General features: G+C 38.1%; 1 protein-coding gene across 1 annotated transcript; it reads left to right on the top strand.

Annotated features, from left to right (window-relative positions):
• The first annotated feature begins 7,278 nt into the window (after positions 1–7,278).
• On the top strand, positions 7,279–16,622 carry LOC126615573 (protein CLT1, chloroplastic-like). Its single transcript, XM_050283422.1, has 10 exons — positions 7,279–7,830; positions 10,863–11,008; positions 11,536–11,573; positions 12,201–12,316; positions 13,432–13,531; positions 13,621–13,656; positions 13,995–14,045; positions 14,179–14,302; positions 15,344–15,469; positions 16,010–16,622. Exons 1-10 carry the CDS (start codon positions 7,373–7,375, stop codon positions 16,180–16,182), a joined length of 1,368 nt encoding a protein of 455 aa, XP_050139379.1. The 5' UTR covers positions 7,279–7,372; the 3' UTR covers positions 16,183–16,622.
• Positions 16,623–18,729: the final 2,107 nt, after the last annotated feature.

Raw genomic sequence — 18,729 nt, 5'->3', positions numbered from 1 at the left:
ACTTCTGGTTTAGAGAGCAGATGGGCTTTACTCATGTACTCTTTGAGGTTCCTGAATGCCTTGGTACATTCCTCCGTCCATGTAATGTACTTCTTATTTCCCTTGAGTGCTTTGAAGAAATGAGCACATCTGTCTGTGACCTTAGAGATGAATCTGGTTAAGGCTGCCACCTTGCCAGTAAGGCTTTGGATGTCTTTTGAAGTTACTGGCTCTTTCATGTCGAGGATTGCTTTGATCTTTTCGGGGTTAGCTTCAATGCCTCGTTGGCTAATCATGAAGCCTATGAATTTGCCAGAGCCCACGCCGAAGGCACATTTGTTGGGGTTCAACCTCATTCGATACCTCTTTAGAATGGTGAAAGTTTCAGATAGGTTGGTGATGTGTTGGTCAGCATGTTTGCTCTTGACTAACATATCATCAACGTAAACTTCCATGCTCTTCCCAATCTGTTCGGCGAACATTGAATTGACCAGTCTCTGATAAGTTGCTTCTGCATTCTTTAGACCGAAGGGCATGACTTTGTAGCAATATAGTCCCCTGTCAGTAGTGAAGGCTGTATGTTCTTGGTCTGAGGGGTTCATGAGGATTTGGTTGTATCCTGAATAAGCGTCCATGAAGCTCAAGAGCTCACACCCTGCCGTAGAGTCTATAAGTCTATCAATCAGAGGAAGGGGGAAACTATCCTTCGGGCATCCTTTGTTTAGGTCGGTGTAGTCGACACACATTCTCCACAAGACCTTTTGAAGCAGAAGACTTTCCTTGGTCGGATTTTTCTTAACAAGGACAACATTTGCTACCCATGTTGGGTAATTGACTTCACGGACGAAGCCTATGTCCTTGAGTTTTTCAACTTCTGCTTTCATCGCCTCGTATCGTTCAACATCATAAGATCTTCGCTTCTGTTTTACTGGTTTGGTCTTGGGATCAATACTCAAGTGGTGACAGATGATATCGGGAGAGATGCCCGGCATATCTTTATATGACCAAGCGAAGACCTCGGCGTTCTCTTGCAAAAAGGAGATCAGCGACAACCGAAGGGGTGGTGACAAAGTGGTGCCAATCTTCACCATGCGATCTGGATGGTCTTTGGAGATAGAGACATTATCTAACTCTTCAGCGGGTTGTGCTTGCTGGGTGAATGAGTCATCTCGAGGGTCGTCGGGTTGACTGTTGCCATCATGAAGATTCGAGTTGGCTTCATCTGGACTGGTCTTTACTACCTGGTTATGTATAGAGAGGGTCTCCTTGGGGACAAGCAAGTGTTGTTGCTTAACTGAAGTGTTGTAACATGATCGAGCACTAAGTTGATCTCCCCTGATATATCCATTGCCGAAAGGGGTTGGAAACTTCATCAACAACATATGCGTGGATACCATGGCCTTGAGATCATTGATGCCTGTGCGCCCAAAGATGACATTGTATGCCGTCGGGCAATTGACCACTAGGAAGTTAGTGGTAATAGCAGCTGTGTAGGGGCTTGTACCAATGGTGAGGGGTAAGTGTATACTCCCTAAAGGTTGCACGATATCGCCAGAGAAGCTTATCAGAGGAGAAATCGAGCGATCGAGCAAGTGTTCAGCTACATTAAGTGCCTTGAAAGCTTCAGCAAACATGATATTAACTGAAGCACCTGTGTCTATCAGGATTCGTTTCACATCAAAATTTGCTATGTGAGCCTCCACGATCAGCGGGTCGTTGTGAAGGTAGATGATACCTCTTTCTTCCTCAGGGTAGAAACATATTGGATCCCAGTTAGGCTTTTGATACTTGCCTCCCCTGATGTCTTCCACGTGAAACACTTGATGGCCAGGTCTCAAAGTTCGTTCACTGTTTTTCATGGCCCTATTGGAAGATTCAGACATAGGCGTGCTGCCGCTTATAGAATATATCACATTCACCTGGCGTTGGTTACGGTTATCCCTTGGAGGGTGAAGGAGAAACTGATCAATTTTTCCTTCACGTGCCAAAGCTTCAATATGATCACGAAGGATGACGCACTTCTCGCCATCATGGCCATTATACTCGTGGTAGCAGCAAAACATGCCCGTGTTTTTCGTGGACTTGTAATCTGGCTGTCTTGGCTTTGGCTTTGGTATCAGATGAGCTATACTGGGGTAGATGGCCGCGCATGTAGCGTTCAAAGGTGTGTATGTCTCATACCTCAGGGTAGGGCCTGTCTTGACATATGATTGGCCCACTGCATTGACTGCCTGGGGTCGGGCGTTATTGTGACGATATCCTGAGTTATCGCGATAGTGCCCCTTATTCTTTTTATTAAAATGAGATTGGTGAGGATGTAAATCTTTCCTTTTGCCCTGGGATTGATATGTCTGCTGACTTGGCGAAGCATTAAATGAGGCAGGGGGTGTGCTGCTACCGTTTGGAAGGTTGAGGTTTTCTCATTCGGTTGAATCTGGCCTCTACTCCCTACTTGCTGATAAGGGGTGACTGTAGGGGGTTTCCCTTGATATGTCATTGCCTCGGCGGAGGCATGGTTGTAAGCTTGTGCCATCACCTCAGAGTAAGTCTTCCAAGTGTTGGCATTGATCATGTACTTAAAGAAACAGTGACGTAAGCCTGCCGTGAAGGCCTTGATGGCGGTCTTGTCACCTGCCTCAGCGCAACGAGAATACTCATGGCTGAAACGGCCAGCATACTTTCGTAATGACTCGTCCGGCTTCTGGCGAATAGTGTACAAGTCATCTGCGGAATGCAAGCGATCGGTCTGGAAGATGTGTTGAGAGACAAACAGTTTCCTCAACTCTTCAAATGAGTCTACTGTCTCAGGTGGAAGACGGCAATACCAGTTTAAAGCTCCGCCAGAGAGGGTAGAGGGGAAGAGAAGGCACCGTTCTTCGTCGGTGTGTCTCCGGTATACCATGGTGGACTCAAAGAGGTTAAGGTGTTCAATCGGGTCTTCCTTTCCAGTATAGAGTTGTAAGCCAAGCTTCTGCTTTGTCTTTGCTTGGAGGGGGGTGTTGATGATCCTTCTTGTGAGGGGGCCAGGCCTGGGTTGGTTCCAGTCAGGTATCTCGGCTTGACGTTCAGCCTTCAACTTGTTTACTTCCTCCAGGAGCTGTAGGACAAGGGGGTCATGAGTGGAGTCGTGCACCACTGAAGTTTTCTTCCGTAAGTCCCTATCGCCTCTTGGAAGTAGGAAAGTTTGATCAAGATAGCATGATTTTTCCTTAGACTCGTCACACTGACTCCTAGAGTGAGTATGTCGGAACATTTTCGAGTCCCCTGTACCTTCATGTTCTTCTGGGACTTGTTGCCCATTCCCTAGATTAACTGCTGGCCTGGGTTGTGGGAGAGGACCGAGTCTTTCAGAAACTCTTGGGTCATTGATCTTTGAGCTTATGTGGATGGGATTCTCTCGACGTTGCTTTAGGAAGTCTCGACAATCGCGATAGACGGCTTTTGATTCTTCCACTCTTTCTGTGAGGAGGTGCTTTCCTCTACTCCTTCTGCTTCGGGTTGAAGCAGCTGGGTTGAGAGAAGTCTCATGTTGATTATCACATTGATGTGTAGCTCGATCCCTATCAGGGATATCCATGTTGGATATCGGTGACCCTCCTTGTTGGGGGGCATTCAGATGATTGTTGACCTCAGCAGGGGCGACGAGCTTGTGTGCTTGAGCATGCCTAGCCTCGTGAAGCATCTCGAAAAGTTTTTCATACTGCTCCTGGAGGACCTCGTTCCTCATCACTATCTTGTTGTTCTGAGCTTCTAACTCATCGACTTTAGCTTGAAGAGTAACTCTATTTCCTTCCTGCTTTCGTTGCTTCATACTAGGTTCAATGGGGGTGTCATTCTGTGTGCTATGGCTTTTTTCGCTCCCCATGTTGGAGAGAGATGTTTGGCCAAAAGAAAGTGTACGAGCGGTGGAAACCAGTTTAACAAAGCTGAAGAGAGTGGGAGTAAGTGTCTTTCCCACAGACGGCGCCAAATGTTGATGCACAAAATCAGCGAGGACTTTGGTACAACAGAAAGTGTCAGGTTTGTGACCTTCGCTTGGTTGCTTCGATCACTAGTGAAGATAAGTACGTAAATGAATAAGGACAGGGAAGCAAACACAAGATGTACGTGGTTCACCCAGATCGGCTACGTCCACGGAGTAGAGGAGTTCTCATTAATTGTGAAGGGTTTACACAAATACATAGGTTCAAGCTCTCATTTTGTGAGTTCTAGTGAATAGTTTAGTACAAAATGACATTAGAGATTATTGTGGGAGAATGATCCCTATTTATAGAAGAGAGTTTCTAGTTTTGTTCTAACATTGACACGTGTCGTGTTGTGATTGGCTTCTGATGTTGACACGTGTCGAGCTGTGATTGGCTTCTGATGTCGACACGTGTCGCATTGTGATTGGCCTCCTGGTTGAAGGGAAGCTCTTCTGGGTCCTTGACGGTACAACGTTGACCGGTGCTCAGTAGTTTCGGGATTGGTCAAGTATGGTATAAACAGAATGCTATACTATAGTTAACTGGAATTTTGTAAAATATTCTGGATGAAAGTTTAGTGAATGATGTTTTAAGAGTCAATCAATGGCAAAGATTGACTTGTCACAAGTATCTTCTTATGTACTTGCATTTGTTGAAGTTGCATGTATTGGGCACTATTTTTTTCTTCTTTTGGGTGATAGAGTTTAAACCAAGCTACATTTGCAGATTAAACTCAACTATTTATAAATAGTATGTCCCAATTCTATTAGCAGGTACTAGAAACAAAACAATTGTCTTTTTTTTTTAAGATTCATAATATACATGGCAAAAATATGCTCCAATTAACCCATATCATGAGATTTGTAGCATTACTCTATTACACAATGGCAAAAATTTGTTAGGCACATGTATTGGAGCTATTAAAATAGAACAATAATGTAGTCCTAGTCTAAGCAAACACAAATCTGGTGAACAATACTGTTTTCATTATCCTACTTCTTAGTCCGACACTGCACCAAACGCTTCACTAAGTTAGTCTAGCTTAGTCTAGTCTAAGCCAGTCCAGCTTAGTCCCTGTAGCTAGTCTAGTACGAGACAGTCCGGTGCAACAAACGCACCCTTTATGTATAAGTGATACCTACGACATCAAGATCCTGTAGGTGGTAAACACGTTCTCTCTTCTGTACAATCTGAACAAGGGCATTCTCCATCACCTATTTCAGGATTTTTAACTCTAATATATGTTAATAGGAAGTATATTTACTTTAGAACTAACAATTGTGCTTGTTAAATATATCTATTTATATGTAAATTTGATTTGTTTGCTGAGTTTTGAACTTTTGAATCTCCTAATGCTAGTTTTAGCTCATAAAGCTTGGAAAACTTGAAGGTTTTTAGTTCATAACACTGTAAATTTTTGTTGCTGGGTGAGTAATTGGGGAAAATGAGTGTTCAGTTTAAGAAATAATGATAGTACCAGCGTTCAATTTAAGAAATAATGATATTACCAGTGTTCATTTTAAGAAAGAGTGATAATACCCTTGTTCAATTCTAGAAATAGTCAATCTTCAACTTAAGGAATAGTCAATGTTTAGTTTAAGAAATAGTACATTGTTTAGTTTTAGAAATAGTTAGTGTTTAGTTTAAGAAATAGTACATTGTTTAGTTTTAGAAATAGTTATTGTTCAGTTTAAGAAATAGTGATAGTTCCAGTGTTCAGTTTAATAAATAATGATAGTACCATGTTCATTTCTTGAAATAGTTATTGTTCAGTTCCAAAAATAATCAGTATAATTTTAGAAATAATCAGTGTTTAGTTCTAAAATAGTTAGTGTTATGTTCTAGAAATAGTGGTAGTGCTAGTGCATAGTTTTAGAAATAATAAGTGTTCAGCTTTAGAAATAGTGGTAGCGTTTAGTTTTAGAAATAGTGTGTAGTTCGAAAATTTTAGATTTTAGAAACTTTTTATGTGTTTATAATTGATAATTTTGTTTACTTGTGGGAATATTTGAGTTATTTGATCTTTTTTATTACTTGAAGAATCATAAAGTATCAAATTTCTAGTATGTTATTGATGCATTTTCTGTTGATTTGTTTTTAGGTTGTTGATGGGACATAACAAAGCGACTTGTAAAGCTGTAATTCAAGGCCCTTGAATTGCTGATATAAAAGATAATTTGATGGGATATTGCTATGTAATTTTAATTTGATGTGTAATTTTTGTTTTAGTACAAACGATATTCTATACTAATTACTTATTCTTTTTAGTACAATCTATATTCTATACTAATTTATACTAAGAGGATAAAAAGTTTAAATCTGCAATGGCACAAGTTGAAAACATAACCTTAACACCAAGACAATCCACCATTTATAAGAGTCACCTATTTTATTTGGACATGTAGACTATTTTTCTGTTTGGGAAGAGCTTTATAAAAGTGTATGTTTCTTATTTATTAAATTGAATTTGAAAAGTAATATTTTTAGTTTGTGGGAATTGTGCAGAGGAAAAACGGAAGGACGGATGGTGGATGCAAGAGACTAAATTAGTTATGGGGAATGGTTGCAACCGTTTGTTGGAGGATGAAAGTGGGGGTGGTGATTCTTGAATTAATTATGTCATGATATGAGTTTTGGGGAATGGTTGCAACCGTTTGTTGGAGGAAAAAATAAAAAATTAAATTACTTTTTTAGGCTCGATGCAATTTTGTAAATAATGTGAAGTTGTGTTAACAAATTTGTATTAACATCTGTTGGGGACAAAACTGGAAGAAAAGCTTGATGTTGCATGTTAGGCTTTGCTTTATAGCCCATGGGATTTTTTTTTTGGCGCTGTATTGTATTTTGTCATTTTCATTAAATTTCAAGTCATTTTAATTAAATAAAAGTTGTAAATGGTTTTTTGTTTTAAAAAAGTTGGCTCAAGTCATTTTTATTAAAACTCTCTTGTATTATTACTACCAAATCGTGTTTTCAAAACAATAAAAAGTCTCTTCACACCCAACCAAGTCCTTGAGTGAAAGGGTCACCACTACTGAGGATCTCCCCCCTAATCTTAGATAGGTCGTCTGAGGGTTCGCCGCGGTTCATTGCTGTGCTTACACACTAAACTACGCTTCTCCAAAAACGACACCACCTACCACTAGTATTCAACTAGAGGGGTTTATCTTTGGATCTTTTTACTTGGGATCTCAAAGATCAAGTAATATTATCCGTTCATAAAAGATCGTGTGATCACAATTTTTTACTTATATTTTTACATAAAACGAAACTACTTTACTGTTGAAAATATAAAAAACATATTTGACCGATTTTTAATCAACGTTAATGTCACTTGAGACGACAAAACAATCACGTCTCTCTCCTTCTCTCTATGTATACGGAAATTATTACAAAACATCGGATTTACAATTCCACAACTTCCTATTATGATATCGAGTATCCACCGCGTATGGGCGGGCGCCGGAGCTCCCGAACCACCAATTTGGATCCGGGAACCACCACGCTTGCAGCCCGAGATCTCACATCTCCGGCACAGATATTACGGGAGTATTCTCCGGCAAGGAATCCGGCTGCGGACGACGCCGTCTGAGCATTTGCGGCGGGTGACATGGACGGTGGAAGCGGTGGGGTCCAGAGGGGCGTGGGAACGATCGGAGGGCGGGGAAGGAGCGGAGAGCTTGAAGGCGGGGCCGTGCTCGTATGCGGTGGGGGAGTATCGGGCGTCGGTGGAGCTGGAAAGGAGTAGTAAGGATCGGAGGGTGGACGTGGCGGTTGCAGCGGCGGTTACGGTGGTTCTGGGGGTCGGAAATCGGGTGCTCTATAAGCTGGCCTTGGTCCCCCTTAAACACTACCCATTCTTTCTGGCTCAGCTCGCCACTTTCGGGTAACTGACACCGCCTCTCTCTATCTCTCTCTCTCTCTCTCTCATGATTATTTTTTAAGAAATTAATGAAAATGTTGAGTTTTAACTATAAGGTCAAAATAAAGAATAAAGGGTAAAGTGGATAGTATCATGTTTTATTTTTTAGTGTAAAAATATGATTTTTCGTTAAAATGAACCGCAACAGCGTGAACTTTTCGTTAAAACTCCCTATTTTTTAATTATTTTATTTTCCATTTTTGGGTGCTTTTGGAAATTAGTTTAGAATTTACAAGACTCGGCCACAATCATTTGATTTACTGGTTTTCAGGGCGTTTAGTTGACCGAAAGTGTAGAAGAAACAATAATACTACAAACACTAACGGCGACCGACGACAATAGTTGTCGTCCAACGACATCGTTTCCTCACATTTGTTTTTTAGGTCAAAATCTCACATGTCTTTGACACAAACCCGACGGTCCATCAGTGATACAATGTAATGTGGACAAAAACTCTCACATGTCTTTGACACAAACCCGACGGTAATAGTGTATACGTTGCTTACAAGTGAGATCCACGAAATGAGTGCAGATGGTAGGGTGTCCAAATAGTTGGCCCTTCATCGTTTGGGAGCCTTGATTCAGACAAAGTAAAATTCAACATTCTAGGGTTGAGATTTGTTGAATCGAATAGGCCTGTGATTTGTTAAATGTTTTTGGTTGGAGGATCATGTCAGATAAACCCAAAAAACATATGTTAAAAGTTGGTGATTTTTTCATGAGGTGAAAATGACAACCATAGAGCACAAGGACACGACTCCTCTAGTTGTGAATTTCTTTATGGTGAGTAATGAGTATGACTGCCTTGTCGAATCCAAGTTGGATTCGTCCACTCTACTTTTCATGTTTTACACACCGCAAATTCTTCCTTCCTTCCTTCCTTTTATTCCGTCTTTTACGTGCTAGGAGTGCCTATGTATGCATTATGTGTAGAATTAGATACATGGATGTGTATATAGTGATTGTATATGCATATGTGAGTTAAGGCAGTTGGCCAGAGCAGTGTGACAATTGAGTTCCATATCATAAATTAGAGCAACTGTATATAAATATATTGTGCTAGCAATGGACATTCCAGATCGACTTGTTTGGAATTACCTTTCTTTTGAGGGAAATGATACATATTCTTTTCATCTCTTGCACATACTTGCTTAATCTGGAATGTTATTTCGGTTTTATTTATTTAATTCGATGACTGAAAATAAAGGTGTGTAGGAATAATAATATGATGTGTGTGACTTTTATTTTAGTTTTCTAATGGAAAATAAAAGGGTGGATAAAGAAGGAGACGCTGCGAAAGTGCAGAGATAGTGGGTGGGCCTAATTTGAATCTAAACCATTACCAGCAGATTATTTGATTCCCATAAGTCAAAAGGGAGGGGGGAGGGAGGAGGGAGAGGTTCATATCCTGCCCTTCTTTCTTCTTGTTATATTTGATTCCATCCATCTATGCTTTTTGAATGAGTGTGTGTGTCAAGTGGGTGCTCAAAGAGCTCCCTCCTGTCCTTTTCATTTCTTTTTGCTTTTGGGTTTGTGGTCCATAAATAAAAGCTTAGGATATCTAACAACTTTCATGCTTTAGTTTTCTAAAATCATTTTTAACTTCAAAACAAAAAGCATGAAAATAAATTTTAAATTGAATTATTATACAATGTTTCCATGGACAAATATTGTTGGTATTCCTTGCATTGTGCTTGTATTTTATAAAACTCAATATTATAAACAATTAGATAAGAAACATTTATAATATTGTTGGTATTCCTTGCATTTACAATATTATAAACATTTAGATAAGAAACATTAAAAATAGTGCGTAATTGTAAAACTTGAGCAATTCATTATATTGTGGAATAAAATGAGTTGCTCAAATTTTACACTTCAAACATATTTTTAATGTTTTATTTTATTTTAGCAAGTGATTCGGGCCTTCTTCTTTCACCCACTACGTCCTGGGTTCAAACCCTCCCTCCTCTCCTTAGTGTAGATTAGTGCAGAATATGTCTTGGACTAAAAAGAAAAGAAGTTTTATAAAATATGAGCAACTCCTTCTAAATTATGTCTTTTTCACTTTGAATTTTTCTCATCTAATAATTCTTTACATGTAGAATCATCTAAATTTTTAGTTCTTATGTCTGGCAATTATAACGTTTTAAGGTTTAGGGTTACAGGTTTTAGGTTCAGGATTTCTTTTTGGTACGGTTAGGATCTTTCAACTGTTGGACTACATTGATGATTGATTTGGGTAACGTAAACCTACTTTTGCTATGAGGACACACAAGTTATAAACAATGCTAAAATGTCAAAATGAAATTGAGATTGTTTTGCGCATGTGTACTATCTTATCTGAGTTTATGTTATGATGAGAAGGGGTTTTTTTGGCCTAACTTTAAATCCATTTGATAAAAAAAGGAACTAGTTAGACTCTGATTCGTTGTATGGTTGAATAGTTTGCAACTTGTTTATGAGTTCATGATCAGGCTTAATAGGTGTAATAGCCTGAATACCAAAATTTATAATCATTGAAATCGTTACCAGACGTAGATGGGTATCTCCTATCAGGCTATCACCTGATGAGAACCACCAACCCTTAACTGCCAATAGCTAATAGGTTCTGAAACGACAGCAAGGCATCTTCAATGTTTTTTCCATTGTTCTGTGAATGTGATATGAACTAATCACCTAATGTGAATCTTCCACACACCGCTGCCTCAAATATTTTTATGACTTTTCTTTGATAGGCTTTTTGTTCACTTTCACTGTGAAAAGTCATATAGATGTTGTTCGAAAAGTAAACTTTACCATTGATGTTTTTCTACTAACGTAGCTACCATTTTGTATAGATAAAGCATACCTTTCACTTATTTATTGTTTCCTTTTCCTACTTCGAGTTATGTTTTATTGATGGCATTGACTAAAGGGAGGTGTACAAGCAATACCTCAAACGCTTCAATACCATGGACTAACATCAATTGCTGCCTTTTAATTTTGCTTCTCAGATATGTAATTGTATATTTCTCAGTCTTGTATCTCCGGTATCGCGCTGGTATTGTTACCGATGAGATGCTATCCATGCCAAAAGCTCCATTTCTTGCTGTTGGCCTCTTGGAAGCTCTTGGTGCTGCTACTGGGATGGCAGCTGGAGGTAACATTTTGTAATACATTTCAATCTTACTTTCTTTCAAGGAAATCTTCAGAATTTTTTAGCTGCTCTTTGATATTTTTCATTTTTTAAACATCATCATTCTCGTCCTTTCCGTGGGGAAGTTATGTGATGCTTTTTCAACATCATTATTATAGTTTTGTTTCACTTTACTAAGATTTAATTATAATTATGTTCAGTTTTTCATCTTCATCATGTATCAATTGATTCAGTCCTGAAATCTCCTTTTGATATAATTTATTCGTTATTAACATTTATGTTTGTCAAGTCCAGGTCTTCACTAGTTCTCATGCACTTATTTTGAATTTATTGGTTGTATCTGTATGATGGCAAACCAACCCACTGCTGAATGTTGGCCCATCTTATGCAAGCTTTGTAGTACAGTTCGTAAATTTGTTGTATATTGTAGGGTTTGAGTATTCATATATTACTAAGCATTATTTGCTGCTGAACATTAAGATTGATACGCAAATATCATTTATTATTTTTTTTCCTCTTTCTTGAATCAGCAATTCTTTCTGGAGCATCAATTCCAGTTTTGTCTCAGGTAAGCCGGTTTCAGTGCTCACTTCCTGGATACAGCTATTTGTTCTTATATATGTAATTCTGTTCTGGTGCTCTAATTATGCCATGTTTTCTGAAATAAGTGTATCTGTGAATTTCCTAAGCTAGCACGTTATGGTTTGAAATGAAGGGACAGTCCAATTAGATGATGGCTTTAGAGATGAAATTGAAAAAAGAGAAATAAATGCAATTATACATGTAAAAATATTAAAATTTTGGTAGAGTACTGAGTGGAGTTGAAGCATGCAGCACAATTAAAAATATTATGTTTTTATAGGCAAGCCGATTAACAAATAGAACCAATGTAGGAACTATGTAACTACTGAACTCTGCTGGTCAAGTTTTATGCCAGGATAATCAGTCAGTGTTCTGGGATTTAAAATTTCACTTCGTGTTATTAAAAAATTGCTGCTGGTGGACTCAAGCCGACTGCAGTTGAGAAACATAACAATTGGATTGGCTGAAAATAGGAAAACGACATGATAAAATTAGCCTTTGTACCAAATCTCCATATGTTTTTCCACTAAATGATGTGGCTTGGCACCTTTTGACGCGAGTAATGGAATACTGAAAGTTGGATGTTTGATTTATTCTCGTAATTATTTTGCAGACGTTTCTTGTTTGGCAAATTCTCCTGTCAATTATCTTCCTGGGAAGGAGATACAGGGTCAATCAACTTTTAGGGTGCGTTCTTGTAGCCATTGGTGTAATCATAACTGTAGCAAGGTAAGACATATACTTCAACATCATTTTGATTAAACTTATGACCTTACGATGAAGCTTGCGAATGAACCATATTCATTTGATATTTCTGTGTCAACGCGACCAATCTGTTCCTCTTTGGATTGTGAAGTTTGAGTGATGTAAATTGACCGAGGGCAAAAACATTGAAAAAGTATTCTTCAAGTGCAGCTTCCTCGAGGATACTGGTTTTAAAGAAAAAAACTAACTTGCAATATTTTGGTCATAGCTGTCTCACAGAGTAATGTAGATTCTGAACAAGCACTGAGAATTCAAAACTATTTAGGATTATAGATTCAATCCGCATGAATAAAGGCCAGCCCCTGTATTTTCAGGCAACCAATTCTTCTAAAGATAAGTATAGCCCAGCCAACTTGAAAATTTTGCCTCCATCCCTACAGGTTCTGTTGCTCAGATGCTCTTTGGGTTCAAGGAACTCCCCTGCGAAAAGAAAACAAAAAATACGGGCAAACTAACTTGAAACGGACAGCCACACGCATGCACTAGAGGTGGATTTTAACTTGTGGAGTGTCGTGGATGTCGCATATGACTATAAGGTGTTAATTGCATTGATCACGTAGGGAATCAATGCAGCATTGATGGGTGTTGGGCATCACACTGATTACTAGATCCTTTCCTATAGGTTTACAGTTGACACAAAAAGCTTAGATGTGTAACACCTTTTTCTAATTATAGAGAAACTGCGGGTATTTTCTTGATTTTGTTGATAATTGATAAAACTTGGGAAAAAAAAAATCCTTGATAAGTTTTGGAATGGAAAAAAAATCCTAATTACCCCAACCACAGTTATGTACTTCTTCCCTCCTGTGTTCTTATGGCCATGTTAAGTAGTTGATTGTTTCACTAAGTCAAATGGTCAAACTGTAAAATTCCAGACAAAACCAATCTTACGTGATTTACTTCATAAACTGATCTTTGTTATTTTACTTTTTAGTTTTTTATGAGTCCATTCCGCAGTTGTCAATTATCTCTATAAATTGGTCTCAAGTAGAATTTGGATACCTCTTAAGTAGGTTCGTGTTGATTGTCTTATGTACAGTGTTAGCATGTCAAGTACTTACATCTGTCTTTGTCTGAAGTGGATCTAGTGCTGGATATTCGTTAAAAGAAGCTGGTGTATTTTGGAGTCTTCTCATGATAGTTTCATTTTTGTTCCAAGCAGCTGATACAGTGCTGAAGGTTGTAATATTTTTACGGTTGTTTAATTTTTCGACTTTTTGACATTTTATTACATTCCCTGTAACAGGAAACTTTTTATCGTTTTGTAGGAAGTAATCTTTCTGGATGCTCGTCAGCGGTTAAAGGTACTAATGGCCATGTACAGTTCTCATTTCTATGTTCCTAGATTCATTGTATCTTCTGCTTTCTAAAGGATTTGGAAGCAACAAGATATAGGATATAACCCATATGGCTACATTGCATTTGAGTTGCGAAAATGGGTCATCACAAAAAATAAGAATTACCACTGAAACCAAGACCTAAAATCAATACGGCATAACTTATTGGAATGTGATGTTATTCTAAACGTTCTAACACAATTGGGTATAGAGATCAAACAAATTCATTTATTTATTTTCTAATGAGATTAATTCTTTTGGGTTCTTTTGATCTGAGAATTATTATTACATTCAATCTGTTACAGGGAAGATCGGTGGACCTATTTGTTGTAAATTCCTTTGGATCTGCTTTCCAAGTAAGTATCAACTGTCAAACAGTGACTTCAAATTTAGGTTTTTGGTGTCCCGAAGTTGAGTTCACCTTGTTGTGTTGTCTTCTTAAAAAAATTGTAATGAAAGCCAAATATCTATTGTAAATGTGAATTGCAGGCACTATTTATATGCCTCCTCTTACCGTTTTTGTCGAAATTATGGGGGATTCCATTTGGTCAACTGCCAAACTATCTTAAAGACGGTGCAGCTTGCTTTCTAAACATGGGTACTTTATCAACAGGTAAGACATTATCAGCTCAGCCTACAGTTGGCTTTCTTATTCAGATTTAATTTGTTGATGTTCAATTTTTAAGTGAAATGTATTTAAGATAAATGCCTATGAAGGCAAAAAGAATCAAATGGCTTCAGAGAAAATCCATGTTCTATAGAGACTAAAAAAATGCTAGTAGGTTACTGTTGGAATACAACCAATGATATGACTCCAGGTTCTATTAAGAGTGAGCTGTTTTTTTTTTTTGGGGGGGGGGGGGGGGAACTAGTGTGAAGCTTAATGTATGTTGTTTCTCATCTAGTTGATTTATTTATTTACGAGATGCCTCGCTCTCAGATTTGGTCATTCATATCGTTTGAAATTCAGATCATTAGGCTCTTGTATCCAAGATAAAAAGGTCGTACCCAGTGCACAAGGCTCCCGCTTTACGCAGGGTCTGGGAGAGGTGAATGTCGGCTAGCCTTACCCCCATTTATGGAGAGGCTGCTCCCAAGTCTCGAACCCGAGACCTACTGCTCATGGGCGAAGGCAATCGCACCAAGTGCGACCTCTTCTTGTATCCAAGATAGATTTGCTTAAATTCAATTAATTCCATTTTTTTGTTGTGCCACACAGTAGAATTAATTATGATCCATGAAGCTTGGATTAGTATCTGCTACCACCATATCTAGAGGTTTAAGCACAGCTGTTGGATTCACAACACGGGTGGCATTGATTATACATATATAGACACTCCCACACAAAAAAATAGAAGAATAATTGTCTGTGGCATAGTACGTACATATGTCATATTTTGCATAGAACAATATATCTGTCAGTTTCATTGTCTTCCATACGACAATGCTACTTACTCAAAATAAGAAAAGAGAAGCGTAATATTTCCATTTTATGCAAAGAATTTGTCGTCTGCTTTTGAGAATATAAAACACCAATATAGGTTTGTTAGGGCCACTCGATATTAAAATATCATTTCGTCCTTCTTTACTTATGTTGAGTAATCTAAACCACTGGAGTAACTTATTTGATTACATTGATATTGGCTGGCTATAGGATGTGATGGTGCTCCATTACTTCCGTTACTATTTGTTATTGTCAACATGGGCTTTAACATATCATTGCTGCATCTTCTCAAGATATCTTCTGCTGTGGTATCTTCCCTCGCATCGACATTTTCAGGTATGTCAATTTTATTGCAGTAACTTCAATATGAAGACTGATATTAAAAGAGGAAAAAAAATAAAAATCCAATCGAAAGGTATATACTACTAAACTACCACAGTTGGTTCATGCAAAATGGGAAACCTGAAATTTTGGCTTTGTTGATGTGGTTGCTATTCCACGAAGCTGAATGATGGGTCACTAAATGGTCGGTGCTCACCATGCATTGTGCATTTGGTTCGGCGTTGGTTTGGATTTAAATTTTAGAACATCACCTGAAAAACTAAAACCAACCTGCCTTAAACATATATGAGCTTTTTAAAGGCAGACATTGTTGGATAATTGGAAGGTTTTTATTAGCCTTTCTATTTACAGTTCAGTTTTCCCATTATGAGTAAATCCATAAAAGTAGGCAACGCATCAGAAAAATAGCAACAAAAGCCGTAACTACAACATAACAAATAGGAGACTAAATTTGATATATTTTCCTCTTGTTATTTTGTGCTTTGTGGATTGACCAAATTCATATGTTGGCATCGTTTGGGGCATGCATTGCAGTGCCGATATCTGTGTATGTCTTCACGCTGCCACTACCACACCTAGGTGTTGCAGCCTCGTTGCCCACTGGCTTTGTCTCTGGGACCATTGTTCTTGTAATTGGCTTGCTCATCTATGCCTGGACACCTTCAGTCTATCCAACTAATGCCTCCCCATCACCTCCTACTGTCTGATGGTCAAAGCCAAAAAGCAAGGGATTGGTCTCGTCATGGTTAAGAAGATAGGAGGAAAATACAGAACGATTTACTCCTTGTGTGGAAATTGGCCAATGTCCATTGATGATACTTCATTCACAAGCTGTAGAGATGAAGATCCGTCATATTCGAAGAGAGAAAACAAGAAAGCTTGATTGTGAATTTTTTGTTTTTCCTATGAAGAAAAGTTCTCGATGTGCGCATTCATGACCCAGAGAAAAAATTTGTGAGAGCATTTGCTGGAAAGAGAGCGGAGTTTGATTTCGTAGGGAGTTTGGTAGCTGTTTTTGTTTGTTGTAAGTCTATTACATGTAATCTTCCTTTGTGATTGTTGGCGTTTTGAGACTCTTAGTGTCCCACATCGGGGAACTTTTAGTTCCCATTGCCATTTATATAGTTCTAGTCCTTTATTCTAGTAATTACAACGTGGACCATTCGGAAATGGATTGAAGGCTTGAGCCTTATGGTTGTGTGAATTAGGTTTGTATAATATAGCCTAATGCAATTAATATTAATTAATCAAGACAAAACAATTTCAGAGAGTAAACACAAAACAATTCGTTAGAATTATATAATCTAGTGCGGGTTATACAAGTTGTATCTTGGTCAATCAGACGTTGTAGAACCACAAGCACAAGAGTTGGACAGAAATATTGTTCGACGAACATAGTTTTTGCGCTAGCCTCTGCCTGTGGTTAATCAAGTTAGTACCAATTTAATTCTTGTATTTATTCCTATTATTTCATTCTGTATGGCAAATATTTTTCGTCAATAAAGTATTTCAAGTTATGTTATTTCTGTTATTTTTATTTATTTCTGAATTGTTCTCCAACAATCTTCGAAGAGTATGGAACAATCAGGAACTAAACCTCATTCTGAAAAGCCTGAGAAATTTAAGGGTGGAGACTTTAAAAGATGGCAGTAGAAAATGCTGTTTTATTTGACAACTTTGAATTTGGCTAATGTCATGCGTGAGACTGTGCCTAGTGCGGAAGGAGATGATATTCCTGCAGAAACTTTGAGGGCTATAGATACCTGGAATCATAATGATTTCCTTACCAGAAATTATATTCTCAATGCATTAGATGATTCGCTGTATGATGTCTATGTGGTATGCAAGACAGCTAAGGAACTTTGGGAATCACTTGAGAAAAAAACATAAAACCGAGGATGTTGGTTCAAGGAAATTTGTCATGGGCAAATTTTTGGGCTACAAAATGGTGGATTCCACGCTCGTTGTCTCTCAAACCGAAGATCTCCAGAAAATCATCCATGCCATTCATGTTGAAGGGATGGTGATCAATGAGTCTTTTCAAGTGGCGTCTTTCATAAAGAAATTGCCACCTTCTTGGAAGGAGTTCAAGAATTATCTCAAGTACAAACGTAAGGAGATGACCCTCGAAGATCTCATTGTAAGGCTGAGAATTGAGGATGATAACAAAAAGAAAGAGAAAGGCCTGGTTTCGATTGTGGAAGCCAAGACGAATGTTGTTGAAGGAAGTTCATCAAAACAAAAGCCGAAATTCCAGAAAACTAAGAAGAAGGAAAAGAACTTTGTCCCTGGTGTGAAACGCAACGACTTCCAGAAAATTAAGGGAAGTTGCTGGGTTTCTGGAAAGCTAGGCCATAGGGCTCAAGAATGTCTCCATCGAAAGGATCAAGGTCCTGAAAATTAAGGCAACAACAACTGCGCAAACCTAATTGAAAATGATGTGGATGAATGGGTTGCAATGATTTCTGAAATCAACCTTGTATCTGACCACACTGATTGATGGATAGATACCGGCGCAACTCGCCATGTATATGGTGATATAAATATGTTCTCTTTATACAGAAAGTTGAGGGAACGAGCAGCTGTTCATGGGAAATGCATCTGCATCTGTTGTGGCTGGAACAGGGAAATGTGTTCTGAAATTCACTTCTGGAAAGGAATTAACCCTTCTTGATGTGTTGCATGTCCCCGATATAAGGAAGAATCTTGTTTTTGGTCCTATCCTTAGTAATAAGGGATTTAAACTGAATGTATTTGCTAATGCTATGAATGAAATAAATAATGCTTCTGCTTATATTGTTGACTCGTCTAATTTATGGCATTCTAGGCTAGGACATGTAAATTTTCGTTCTCTGTTTAGAATGCATAATTTAGGTTTACTGCCCAAACTTGACTATTTAGATAATTTTAAATGTGAGACTTGTACATAATTGAAATTTGCAAGTCAAAGCTTTAAATCAGTGCATGAAAAATCCAATGATTTATTAGATTTATTTCATAGTGACTTGTGTGATTTTAAATCATATCCAACTCGTGGTGGAACGAACTATTATGTAACATTTATAGATGATTTCAGTAAGTATTGTTATGTTTATTTACTATATAGTAAAGATGAGACATTGGATATGTTTAAGACATATGAGGCAGAAGTTGAGAATCAACTTAACAAGAAGATTAAAGTCTTAAGGTCCAATAAGGGAAAAGAATATGAGTCTCATGCATTTGCTGAATTTTGTGCCACACAAGGCATAATT

Source organism: Malus sylvestris, chromosome 3 (assembly GCF_916048215.2).
Source record: "Malus sylvestris chromosome 3, drMalSylv7.2, whole genome shotgun sequence".
NCBI lineage: Eukaryota > Viridiplantae > Streptophyta > Magnoliopsida > Rosales > Rosaceae > Malus > Malus sylvestris.
Note: the sequence above shows the minus strand (reverse complement) of the source record. Positions and strands in the feature narration are given on the sequence as shown.